The 14,515-nt window shown below is 41.9% G+C and overlaps 1 protein-coding gene across 1 annotated transcript in view; it reads left to right on the forward strand.

Moving 5' to 3' along the window:
* Positions 1–14,515, forward strand: part of uxs1 (UDP-glucuronate decarboxylase 1) — a 98,862-nt gene that overhangs the window by 65,362 nt on the left and 18,985 nt on the right. Inside the window, exon 10 of the mRNA XM_064944050.1 lies at positions 8,953–9,072. Coding sequence (XP_064800122.1) covers positions 8,953–9,072 — 120 coding nt within the window. The remainder of the gene's footprint in view (positions 1–8,952; positions 9,073–14,515) is intronic.

Raw genomic sequence — 14,515 nt, forward strand, 5'->3', positions numbered from 1 at the left:
GTGCTGCTATTCGGGGGCTAGCTGGCTAGCTAGCAAGGTTGATTGCGTTCCGTTACTTAAAAGAACGACAATAGCTGGCTGGCTAACCTAGAAAATCGCTCTAGGCTACACAATTGTCTTAGATACAAAGACGGCTATGTATCTAGCTAGCTACGATCAAACAAAACAAACCGTTGTACTGTAATAGTTACTACGGTGCTGCTATTCAAACAGTAGAAGAACGACAATAGCTGGCCAGCTAACCTAGAAAGCTAACCTAGAAAATCGCTCTAGACTACACAATTGTCTTAGATACAAAGACGGCTATGTAGCTGGCTAGCTACGATCAAACAAATCAAACCGTTGTACTGTAATGAAGTGAAATGAAAATGTGATACTACCTGTGGAACGACGCGAATGTTGACCGGGTAGTTGGAGTTCAATTCGGTAGAGGTTGGCTAGCTGTTGGCTAGCTAGCTAGCAGCATTTCCTACGTTAAGGACGACAAATAGCTGGCTAGCTAACCTCGGTAAATTAAGATAATCACTCTAAGTCTACACACTCTAAACTGCACAATTATCTTGGATACGAAGACAACTATGTAGCTAGCTGACACTACGCTAATCGAGTCGTTCAATTGAGTGTAATAGTTACTACAGTGCTAGTGGACAGTGGATGTTAGCTAGCTGCTTAGCTGCTTAGCTAGCTGCTTAGCTAGCTGTTGGGCAGATACGTTAGGACGACGAAATACGATAATTATGCAATTGTCGTTGATACAAGGACGGCTATGTAGCTGGCTAAGAAGAAATTGCTAAGATTAGACAAATCAAACCGTTGTACTATAACGAAATGTAATGAAAAGTTATAAAAAGTTATACTACCTGCGGACCGAAGTGTAGATGCGGCCGCTCGCTCCAACCGATGGTAGAGAGGGGTAGAGAGGGGTACACATGGGTAGAGAGGGGTACATAGGGGTAGAGAGGGGTACACATTTTTTTTTTGCCAACTCAATCATCAAGTTTGCGGACGACACAACAGTGGTAGGCTTGATTACCAACAACGACGAGACGGCCTACAGGGAGGAGGTGAGGGCCCTCGGAGTGTGGTGTCAGGAAAATAACCTCACACTCAACGTCAACAAAACTAAGGAGATGATTGTGGACTTCAGGAAACAGCAGAGGGAACACCCCCCTATCCACATTGATGGAACAGTAGTGGAGAGAGTAGCAAGTTTTAAGTTCCTCGGCATACACATCACAGACAAACTGAATTGGTCCACTCACACAGACAGCATCGTGAAGAAGGCGCAGCAGCGCCTCTTCAACCTCAGGAGGCTGAAGAAATTTGGCTTGTCACCAAAAGCACTCACAAACTTCTACAGAGGCACAATCGAGAGCATCCTGGCGGGCTGTATCACCGCCTGGTACGGCAACTGCTCCGCTCTCAACCGTAAGGCTCTCCAGAGGGTAGTGAGGTCTGCACAACGCATCATCGGGGGCAAACTACCTGCCCTCCAGGACACCTACACCACCCGATGTTACAGGAAGGCCATAAAGATCATTAAGGACATCTACCACCCGAGCCACTGCCTGTTCACCCCGCTATCATCCAGAAGGCGAGGTCAGTACAGGTGCATCAAAGCTGGGACCGAGAGACTGAAAAACAGCTTCTATCTCAAGGCCATCAGACTGTTAAACAGCCACCACTAACATTGAGTGGCTGCTGCCTACCACTGACACTGACTCAACTCCAGCCACTTTAATAATGGGAATTGATGGGAAATGTTGTAAATATATCACTAGCCACTTTAAACAATGCTACCTTATATAATGTTACTTACCCTACATTATTCATCTCATATGCATACCTATATACTGTACTCTATATCATCGACTGCATCCTTATGTAATACATGTATCACTAGCCACTTTAACTATGCCACTTCGTTTACATACTCATCTCACATGTATATACTGTACTCGATACCATCTACTGTATCTTGCCTATGCTGCTCTGTACCATCACTCATTCATATATCCTTATGTACATATTCTTTATCCCCTTACACTGTGTATAAGACAGTAGATTAGGAATTGTTAGTTAGATTACTTGTTGGTTATTACTGCATTGTCGGAACTAGAAGCACAAGCATTTCGCTACACTCGAATTAACATCTGCTAACCATGTGTATGTGACAAATAAGATTTGATTTGATTTGACATGGGTACAGAGGGGTACACATGGGTAGAGTGGAAGTAGAAAGAGTGTCTAAAATTCCAATACAGGAGCAATAAAACAAAAAGACAGCAGGAGCAACTACAATTGAAAGTGAATAGTGTCGATTTTATTAGCACATGAAGCCCAACCATTTTACAAATGCAGGAGGGGTAACACTCCATATAACGTGGAATGTATAGCAAAGCATTCTCCCCACCACTGTTGTGCTAAAATGCTGAGGGATGGAGATGTAGAAATGTAACCACTCTAAAAAATTAGTAGACCACGCTATTGATGCCAGCGCCGACTGTCCATGATATCAAAATGATAGTTTTAACCATGTTTTGACGCTATACAGTGTTTTATTAAAATGTTCTTTGTTTACAGACATTAGAGTAAAACAAGCTTATATTTGGGGTTCTGGTGGTGTGTGACAGTTGAACTAAGTTCATGAGGCATTTCTAAGTTATTTTCTTCAAGAATCAGTGCATACAGTAGATATCATTAATATAGTCCAGAAGTTCCTGTAGCAACTGCCAAATGCCCAGCTGTTTGTAGATTCTCAGCAGTTGGCTCATGTGAGAGGGATACTTTTTTTCCTTCCACCATGGTGTCTTGACCATCTCCGACTGCCTGAGCACTTTTCCTTTGTATCCAGCTTGAAGAATGGCTGTGTAGCAGTGATCAGCTGCCAATTTGACAGAGCTTGAAGAATGGCTGTATAGCAGTGAGCAGCTGCCAATTTGACAGAGCTTGAAGAATGGCTGTGTAGCTGTGATCAGCTGCCAATTTGACAGAGCTTGAAGAATGGCTGTATAGCAGTGATCAGCTGCCAATTTGACAGAGCTTGAAGAATGGCTGTGTAGCTGTGATCAGCTGCCAATTTGACAGAGCTTGAAGAATGGCTGTGTAGCAGTGATCAGCTGCCAAAGGTGATTCTAACATGTATTGACTCATGTTTTCACTTTGTCATTATGGGGCATTGTGTATAGATGGGTGAAACAATCTTGCATTGAATCCATTTTGAATTCAGGCTGAAACACAACAAAATGTGGAATAAGTCAACTGTATGACTACTTTGACTACTTTCTGAAGGCACTTCAATGTCATGCAATAACTTGTTGATGTAAATCCCTATTCCCACCCCTCTCCCTATTCCCACCCCTCTCCCTATTCCCACCCCTCTCCCTATTCCCACCCCTCTCCCCACCCCTCTCCCTATTCCCACCCCTCTCCCTATTCCCACCCCTCTCCCTATTCCCACCCCTCTCCCTATTCCCACCCCTCTCCCTATTCTCACCCCCTCTCCCTATTCCCACCCTCTCCCTATTCCCACCCCTCTCCCTATTCCCACCCCTCTCCCTATTCCCACCCCTCTCCCTATTCCCACCCCTCTCCCTATTCCCACCCCTCTCCCTATTCCCACCCCTCTCCCTATTCCCACCCCTCTCCCTACTCCCACCCCCTCTCCCTATTCCCACCCCTCTCCCTATTCCCACCCCTCTCCCTATTCCCACCCCTCTCCCTATTCCCACCCCTCTCCCTATTCCCACCCCTCTCCCTATTCACACCCCTCTCCCTATTCACACCCCTCTCCCTATTCACACCCCTCTCCCTATTCCCACCCCTCTCCCTATTCCCACCCCTCTCCCTACTCCCACCCCTCTCCCTACTCCCACCCCTCTCCCTACTCCCCACCCCCTCTCCCTATTCCCACCCCTCTCCCTATTCCCACCCCTCTCCCTATTCCCACCCCTCTCCCTATTCCCACCCCCTCTCCCTATTCCCACCCCCTCTCCCTATTCTCACCCCTCTCCCTATTCCCACCCCTCCCTATTCCCACCCCCTCTCCCTATTCCCACCCCTCTCCCTATTCCCACCCCTCTCCCTATTCCCACCCCTCTCCCTATTCCCACCCCTCCCCTACTCCCACCCCTCTCTCTACTCCCACCCCTCCCCTACTCCCACCCCCTCTCCCTATTCCCACCCCTCTCCCTATTCCCACCCCTCTCCCTATTCCCACCCCTCTCCCTATTCCCATTCCCTCCCAAACAAATGTTTGCAAGTATTGAATTCCAAGGGTACAAACCGCAACACCCAGATTCTTGGTGGGTTATGGGTTGGCAATCCCCTTCAACAGTATATTCACACACTCTTCTCCTATAAAGCTCACTACATGGCTCCATATATACAAAGCTTGTCAAGTTTCCCCTGAAGGACATAAGTCAGTGTTTCCAGAGGAAAGAACCACAACAGGTTTCTGGGCCACTAGGAATGTTTTGGGTTTTGTGTCATCTATTCATGATTTGAATCATTTATCTACCAGCATATCACATTAGAGCTACCATGTATTTATTTTTTCAGTGCAGAGCTAGCTGAGAGTAGATGAAGAACACAATGGAGAGGCTGTAAACCAACTGTAGAGCCCAAAATATTTGAGTTTCCATCTCTTTCCAGAAATCTTTATCAATTGGACAGTACCAGATGAGATGTGCAGAAGTACTTTTTGCTGCTTACATTTTGGACATCTCCCCGAACAGGCGGGGTCAAAATGACTTCCTACAACAGGTGTAGTTTGTAATGGATGTATAATGTTAAACGGGAGCTCGTATTTCAAGGCCTCATTTTTTTTACCCAACTTATTGTATTGTTTTCCTCTCCAGGAAGTCTACTCAATCATACTCCTTATTCTGTCCTTGTTCACCATATATATATATTACTGGCATTTTAGCATGCCCTACATTTTCAAGGTAGCCTGTTATATAAGGTCTTCATGTTTTTATTCATGTTTTGACACTAAAAATAGAACTCGTAGGTGTTGTAACTTTGGAGATGAAGAGGGGTGACTATTCTTGTTATGATGGTGATGTAACCAGCTAGGATACAGATAATCAATTATATGTGGGGTTTTGGTTGTGTGTGTTGTCTGCTTTTCTTTTAATGGTTTATATAAAGTGTGTGTGTGTGTGTGTGGTGGTGATGACTGTGTGTGGATCTCTGGTTTGTTTTCTCTATAGGACAGCTAGATCCCCCTCTTGGATGAAGAGTTATCTGCTTTCCATATAGAATATGTTAAGTGCACAGCTTTAGTTCCTTCCTTCTATTCTTCCCATCTAGTCTGTACTATCCAGAAGATATTTCCATACAAGCTTTTGAGGCCAAACACCTGGTTAAGGTCATCGATTCGCTGGAGGCCAAACACCTGGGTAGCCCTTTCCACTCACAGCCCCTGTCTTCCCTTATACGGGTTGAAAATGGCAGATTTTGTCTTTGATAAGTGCCTTAATTATTGGAACACAGTGGCTGTGCAGTAAAATGCTATACAGTACATGACGTCAGAGATCAAGTGCTGCACTTCACAGCTCTGTACTGTATGTTTTTGTATTTATTTATTTTTTATTTAACCTTTTATATAACTAGGCAAGTCAGTTAAGAACAAATTATTATTTACAATGACGGCCAAACCCAGACAACACTGGGCCAATTGTGTACCGCCCTATGGGACTCCCAATCAGGGCCGGATGTGATACAGCCTGGTTTTGACTGACCGCTGCTCTGAACTTTAGAACCGCATGTGACAAGAAGTTGCCCACATCCCTCCAGCTAATTGGGCAACTTTTACACATTTTTTGTTGCCTGAGTGAGGGAAATTTTGTAAATTAAGAGGACTTGATGTATGGTCCAATTGTGCACCGCCCTATGGGACTCCTGGTCACAGACGGTTGTGACACAGCCTGGGATCAAACCCCCGTGCTGTAGTGACGCCACAGCACTGCGATGCAGTGCCTTAGACCGCTGTGCCACTCGGGAGGCCTCATTTTATTATTTAACTAGTCATGTTGGCAATAAAACAAGCTTTCGAATTATGTTAACCCACCGTTCCTAGGCCATCATTGAAAATAAGAATGTGATGGACAATCGGCAAAATCGGCGTCCAAAATTACTGATTTACAATTGGTATGAAAACAACTTGAAATCGGCCCTAATTAATCGGCCATTCCAATTAATCGGGCGACCTCTACTTACAACAGGCCTTCAAGCGCTCAGTCCAGCCTCTCTCAGCCTATTGCGGACAGTCTGAGCTCTGATGGAAGGGTTGTGCGTTTCTGGTGTAACTTGCGCAATTGTTGTTGCCATTCTGTACCTGTCCCGCAATTTTGATGTTCGGATGTACCGATCCTGTGCAGGTGTTGTTACACGTGGTTTGCCACTGCGAGGACGATCAGCTGTCCGTCCTGTCTCCCTGTAGCGCCGTCTTAGGCATCTCACAGTACGAACATTTCAATTTATTCTCCTGGCCACATCTGCAGTCCTCATGCCTCCTTGCAGCATGCCTGAGGCATGTTCACGCAGATGAGCAGGGACCATGGGCATCTTTCTTTTAGTGTGTTTCAGAGTCAGTAGAAAGACCTCTTTAGTGTCCTAAGTGTTCATAACTGTGACCTTAATTGCCTACTGTCTGTAAGCTGTTAGTGTCTTAACATTGAACAGGCATGGGAAACGGTGTTTAAATCCTTTGCAATGAAGATCTGTGAAGTTACTTGGATTTTTACGAATTATCTTTGAAAGACAGGGTCCTGAAAAGGGCCTAATTCTTTTTTTGCTGAGGTTGTTTTCCAATAGTGTTATCTATTTTAAGTGTTTTTTTTTCATGCTATTTTGTATGCCATGTTTGATTGTGTCAATTATGTAAATGTCTTCAGTTTGTGTAAACTGTGAGGAAGAAATAATAAAGCCAAAGTCAGTCGCTCTTTTTCGCTATTTATAATATATGAATGTGACCTAAAAATAAAATTACAAAATCCTTCGTAATTGAAAAAATAAATATTGATTGTAGCCTAATGGCAGGCATGAAATAAGCTTCAAGTAGACCTACAAATATTATAAAATGAAATAATTGAACATGAAGTAGCCTAGTTTAGGCCTAGGCTACAAGTTAATTGACTTTGCCATAGACCTAATGTGTTGACCTTTTAGGTTCTTGGTTGAGCCACAGTGAAATGTGTGAGTGCACATACATGAAAGTGATGTCAATATGTAGCCTAATAGGTCTATCGATTGCACATACATGAAAGTGATGTCAATATGTAGCCTAATCTAGCTATCATATCATTTGGTTACCTCGGTTTTATTTGCTTAGAACATTAAACTATTTTTAATCAACTATGACTTTTTCGGCAGTCACAGAGAGACAGATAAACATCTTCATTCTATGTTTAGCGATGAACGAAGACTTACAATGCTTTTGAGAAACCTGCCCTGGTTAATGTCATGGATACGCTAGAGGCCAAACACCTGGCTAATGTCATGGATTTGCTAGATGCCAAACACCTGGCTAATGTCGTGGATGAGCTAGAGGCCAAACACCTGGCTAATGTCGTGGATACGCTAGAGGCCAAACACCTGGCTAATTTCATGGATGAGCTAGAGGCCAAACACCTGGCTAATGTCGTGGATACGCTAGAGGCCAAACACCTGGCTAATGTCATGGATGAGCTAGAGGCCAAACACCTGGCTAATGTCATGGATACGCTGGAGTAAAAACACCTGGTTAATGAGAACAGAGGACCTCTGTTGACATCCCAGATAGGGCTCTGGTCAAAAGTAATGTGCCTTATATGAGGAATAGGGGGCCATTTCATACACTGCCCTAGTTGTTCCAGACCATGCTTAGGATGGGCCAAACAGAATTAATACATATTGAACTGATCGTTTTTAAAAACTCTGAGTGTGACCTGAGTTGTGTGATTGATTGGTTATCACTTAGGTGCAACTCAGTCTATCCATCAGGTTAGGTCAGGATTTTACATGCAGGGATAGTATGAGATTGAGGCCGGCGGGAGTCCAGTGTCAGTCCTGAAGAGCTACTGAGTTTTGTTCCTCCCTAACACAAGTGTGTTGGACCAAAGGCTGGAGCAAAGGCACACACTTCCAGTAGGCCAAATTTCCAAACCTGTCTGAGAAATCATCCAGCACACAGAACTGACAATTCTTGTGTGTATTTTTGTTTGTGTGAGATTTTTGTAATCGTTTTGTTTGTCAGCTGGTGGACCAAGGAGCTGTGTATGTGTACCAGCGATAAAGCTTGCCCAGTCGATAGGGCTTTGTGTGTAACTGTTGCTAATCCCTCCACACACAGCACCTCCCCAGAATATAATGTCATGCTTCTGATGAGCATTCATCTGGTGTACAGATCACAACAAAACACTTTGCGTTAGATGGAGAAACAGACCGATCCTAGAAAGAGGCCAAAGACACATTTTTTTCTATTGACTTTAAAAACTTTACAAATGACGCAAGCGTGTTAGAATCAGCTTTTCGATAGAATTTAGCAAAACTAGCGCAACAGATGGCTTGTTGTTTTCTTAATATAATGATCAGATTGTGTTTATCCATCTTTGATGTTCTGCGTACAGGTTTCGAAAGGGTACCAATATTGTGCCTGGTGATTTTAAGCCCCCAAAGATGTATTTGTCCGTGAAACTAGTCTGAAGCTTGTAAATCATAGAGCTAGGAGCAACTCAAATCTGACTTTTTTGGTTATGTTTGTTTACTTTATGGTTCCCTCTTCACCTTGTATTAGACAACACTAAATGGTAATTACATGCTAATAACTCATGAATTGCGTAATGTCCTCGACCTATGAGGTTGTTTCATCTTTGCGTTAGAGTAGGTCGTTGACACAAACCATAACCCCCTTCTTTTTTTTGCGTACTTTTCTACTCACCCCTCTATTTCCTCTTCCTGTGCTCATAGGAAGGAGTGGAGGTGAGGGTGGCACGCATCTTTAACACCTTTGGGTCCCGGATGCACATGAACGACGGCCGTGTGGTCAGCAACTTCATACTGCAGGCTCTACAGGGAGAGCCCCTCACCGTACGTCCACTATAATTACCACTCTTACTATGGTTACTACTGTTACTACTACCACTGTTACTACTACCACTGTTACTACCACTGTTACTACTACTACCACTGTTACTCCTACTACCACTGTTACTACTACTACCACTGTTACTACTACTACCACTGTTACTACTACTACCACTGTTATTACTACTACCACTGTTATTACTACTACCACTGTTATTACTACTACCACTGTTACTACTACCACCACTGTTACTACTACTACCACTGTTACTCCTACTACCAGTGTTACTACTACTACTGTTACTACTACCACTGTTACGACTACTACCACTGTTATTACTACTACCACTGTTATTACTACTGCCACTATTACTACTACTGCCACTGGTACTACTACTGCCACTGTTACTACTACTACCACTGTTACTACTACTACCACTGTTACTACTACTACCACTGTTACTACTACTACCACTGTTACTACTACTACCACTGTTACTACTACTACCACTGTTACTACTACTACCACTGTTACTACTACTACCACTGTTACTACTACTACCACTGTTACTACTACTACCACTGTTATTACTACTACCACTGTTATTACTACTACCACTGTTACTCCTACGGCTGTTACTACTACTTCCACTGTTACTACTACTTCCACTGTTACTACTACTACCACTGTTACTACTACTACCACTGTTACTACTACTACCACTGTTACTACTACTACCACTGTTACTACTACTACCACTGTTACGACTACTACCACTGTTACTACTACTACCACTGTTATTACTGTTACTACTACCACTGTTATTACTGTTACTACTACCACTGTTACTATTACTACTACCACTGTTACTATTACTACTACCACTGTTACTACTACTACCGCTGTTACTACTACTACCGCTGTTACTACTACTGCTACCACTGTTATTACTGTTACTACTACTACTACCACTGTTACTACTGTTACTACTACCACTGTTATTACTGTTACTACTACCACTGTTACTACTATTACCACTGTTACTACTACTACCACTGTTACTACTACTACCACTGTTACTACTACTACCACTGTTACTACTACTACCACTGTTATTCCTACCGCTGTTACTACTACTACCACTGTTACTACTACTACCACTGTTACTACTACTACTACTGCTACCACTGTTATTACTGTTACTACTGTTACTACTACTACTACTGTTACTACTACTACCACTGTTATGACTACTACTACTGCTACCACTGTTATTACTACTACCACTGTTATTACTACTACCACTGTTACTACTACTACCACTGTTACTACTACTACTACCACTGTTATGACTACTACCACTGTGACTCCTACCACTGTTACTACTACTACCACTGTTACTACTACCACCACTGTTACTACTACTACCACTGTTACTACTACTACCAGTGTTATTACTACTACCACTGTTACTACTACTACCAGTGTTATTACTACTACCACTGTTACGACTACTACCACTGTTATTACTACTACCACTGTTACTACTACTACCACCACTGTTACTACTACTACTACCACTGTTATTACTGTTACTACTACCACTGTTATTACTACTACCACTGTTACTCCTACCGCTGTTACTACTACTACCACTGTTACTACTACTGCTACCACTGTTATTACTGTTACTACTACCACTGTTACTACTGTTACTACTACCACTTACTACTACTACCACTGTTATTACTACTACCACTGTTACTATTACCACTGTTACTACTACCACTGTTACTACTACTACTACCACCACTGTTACTACTACTACTACAACTGTTATTACTGTTACTACTACTACCACTGTTATTACTACTACCACTGTTACTACTACCACTGTTATTACTACTACAACCACTGTTACTACTACTACTACTACCACTGTTATTACTGTTACTGCTACCACTGTTACGACTACTACTACTACTACTACTACTACCACTGTTACTACTGTTACTACTACCACTGTTATTACTGTTACTACTACCACTGTTACTACTAATACTGTTAGTACTACTACTACTGGTATTAATACTACCACTGTTACTACTGTTACTACTACTACCACTGTTATTACTACTACCACTGTTACTATTGTTACTACTACTACCACGGTTATTACTACTACCACTGTTACTACTGTTACTACTACTACCACTGTTACTACTACTACCACTGTTACTACTACTACCACTGTTACTACTACTACCACTGTTACTACTACTACCACTGTTACTACCAATACCACTGTTACTACCAACACCACTGTTATTACTACCAATACCACTGTTATTACCAATACCACTGTTATTACTACTACCACTGTTATTACTACTAACACTGTTACTACTACTACCACTGTTACTACTACTACCACTGTTACTACTAAGACCACTGTTACTACTACGACCACTGTTACTACTACTACCACTGTTACTACTACTACTACCACTTATTACAACTACCGCTGTTACTACTGCTCCTACTACCACTGGTACTACTGTTATTACTTCCACCGTTACTACTGTTACAGCTAGCACTGTTACTACTGTTACTGCTAGCACTGTTACTACTACTACTACTATGAATGTTACTACTTTTGCTACTACAACTGTTACTACTACCACTTTTGCTACTACAACTGTTACTACGTTACTACTACTACTTCCACTGTTACACTGTTGCCATCTGTTACTGCTACCACTCTTACAAATATTAATGCTGACACTTTTACTACTTTTTCTAATACCACTGTTACTACTGTCATTACTACCACTGTTAATTTTACCACTGTTACTACTGCCACTGTTACTACTGTTACAACTGTTACTACTACCTCTGTTTCTATTACCACTGCTACTTTTACTACTGTTACTACTACCACTGTTACTACTGTTACTACTGTTACTACTGTTACAGCTGTTACTACTGTTACTACTGTTACAACTGTTACTACTGCCACACTTACTACTGTTACAACTGTTACTACTACCGCTGTTTCTATTACCACTGCTTTTACTACTGTTACTACTACCACTGTTACTACTGTTACTACTGTTACTACTGTTAGAACTGTTACAACTGTTACTACTACCACTGTTACTACTGTTACTACTGTTACCACTATCATTACTACCACTGTTCCACTCTTTCCATCTGTTACTTCTTCCACTCTTACAACTATTAATGCTGCCACTGTTACTACTGACATTACTACCACTGTTACTACTGTTACTACTAATACTACTGTTACTACTACCACTGTTACTACTAATACCACCGTTACTACTGTTACTACTACTACCACTGTTACTACTACCACTGTTACTACTGTTACTACTAATACTACTGTTACTACTACTACCACTGTTACTACTGTTACTACTAATACCACTGTTACTACTACTACCACTGTTACTACTACTACTACCACTGTTACTACTAATACCACTGTTACCACTGTTACTACTGTTACTACTACTACCACTGTTACTACTGTTACTACTACCACTGTTACTACTGTTACTACAACCACTGTTACTACAACCACTGTTACTACTGCCACTGTTACTACTGTTACTACTACCACTGTTACTACTGTTACTACTACCACTGTTACTACACTATTACTGTTATAACTGTTGCTACTACCACTGTTACTACTACCACTGTTACTACTGTTACTACTACCGCTGTTACTACTAATACTGTTACAACTGTTGCTACTACCACTGTTACTACTACCACTGTTACTACTGTTACTACTACCACTGTTACAACTGTTGCTACTACCACTGTTACTACTACCACTGTTTCTACTGTTACTACTACCACTGTTACAACTGTTGCTATTACCACTGTTACTACTACCACTGTTAATACTACTACTGTTACTACTACTACCACTGTTACAGCTGTTACTACTACTACTCTTACAGCTATTAATGCTGCCACTGTTACTACTGTTTCTGGGGCTAGCAGGGTAGCCTAGTGGTTAGAGCGTTGGACTCAAATCCCCGAGCTGACAAGGTACAAATCTGAACAGGCAGGTAACCCACTGTTCCTAGGTCGTCATTGAAAATAAGAATTTGTTCTTAACTTACTTGCCTAGTAAAATAAAGGTAAAATTAAAAATGTCTAATACCACTGTTACTACTACCACTGTTACCGCTGTTACCACTGTCATTACTACCACTGTTACTACTGTTACTACTACTCTTACAGCTATTAATGCTGCCACTTTTACTACTGTTTCTATTACCACTGTTACTACTGTCATTACTACTGTTACTATTGTCATTACTACTACTGTTACTACTGCCACTGTTACTACTGTCATTACTACCACTGTTTCTAATACCAATGTTACAACTGTTTCTAATACCACTGTTACTACTGTCATTACTACCACTGTTACTTTTACCACTGTTACTTCTGCCTCTGTTACTACTGTTACCGATGTTACAACTGTTACTACTACCACTGTTACTACTACCACTGTTACTACTACCACTGTTACTACTGTTGCAACTGTTACTACTGTTGCAACTGTTACTACAACCGCTGTTGCAACTGTTTCAACAGCCACTGTTACTACTACCACTGTTACTACTACCACTGTTACTACTACCACTGTTACTACTGCCGCTGTTCTACAACCATTGTTACTACTGCCGCTGTTACAACTGTTACTGCTGTTTCTACTACCAGTGTTACTATTGTTACTAGTACCACTGTTACTACTGGTACTGTTACTACTGCCACCGTTACTACTGTTACTGCTCCTTCCACTCTTACCACTGTTACTATGACTACAAATGTTACACTTTTGCCATCTGTTACTGCTACCACTGTTACTACTGTTAGTACTACCACTTTTCTACAACCACTGTTACTACTGCCACTGTTACTATGACTACACTGTTACTATGACTACACTGTTACTACTGTTAGTACTACCACTTTTTCTACAACCACTGTTACTACTACTACACTGTTACTACTGTTACTACTACCACTGTTACCGCTGTTACTGCTGCCACTGTTACTTCTGTTACCACCTTCTCTGTCTAAATCACTCACTCTGTATCACTATCGCTCTCTGTCACTCTAAATCACTATCTCTCTCTCTGTCACTTTCACTCTAAATCACTATCTCTCTCTGTCACTTTCACTCTAAACTCTCTCTCTCACTGACACTCTGTATCACTATTTCTCTCTCTGTCACTCTCACTCTAAATCACTATCTCTCTCTCTGTCACTTTCACTCTAAATCTCTCTCTCACTTTCACTCTAAATCTCTATCTCACTGACACTCTGTATCACTATCTCTCTCTGTCACTCTCTCTAAATCACTCTCTCTCTCTGTCACTCTCTCTAAATCACTAT

Source organism: Oncorhynchus masou, chromosome 29, assembly GCF_036934945.1.
Source record: "Oncorhynchus masou masou isolate Uvic2021 chromosome 29, UVic_Omas_1.1, whole genome shotgun sequence".
NCBI lineage: Eukaryota > Metazoa > Chordata > Actinopteri > Salmoniformes > Salmonidae > Oncorhynchus > Oncorhynchus masou.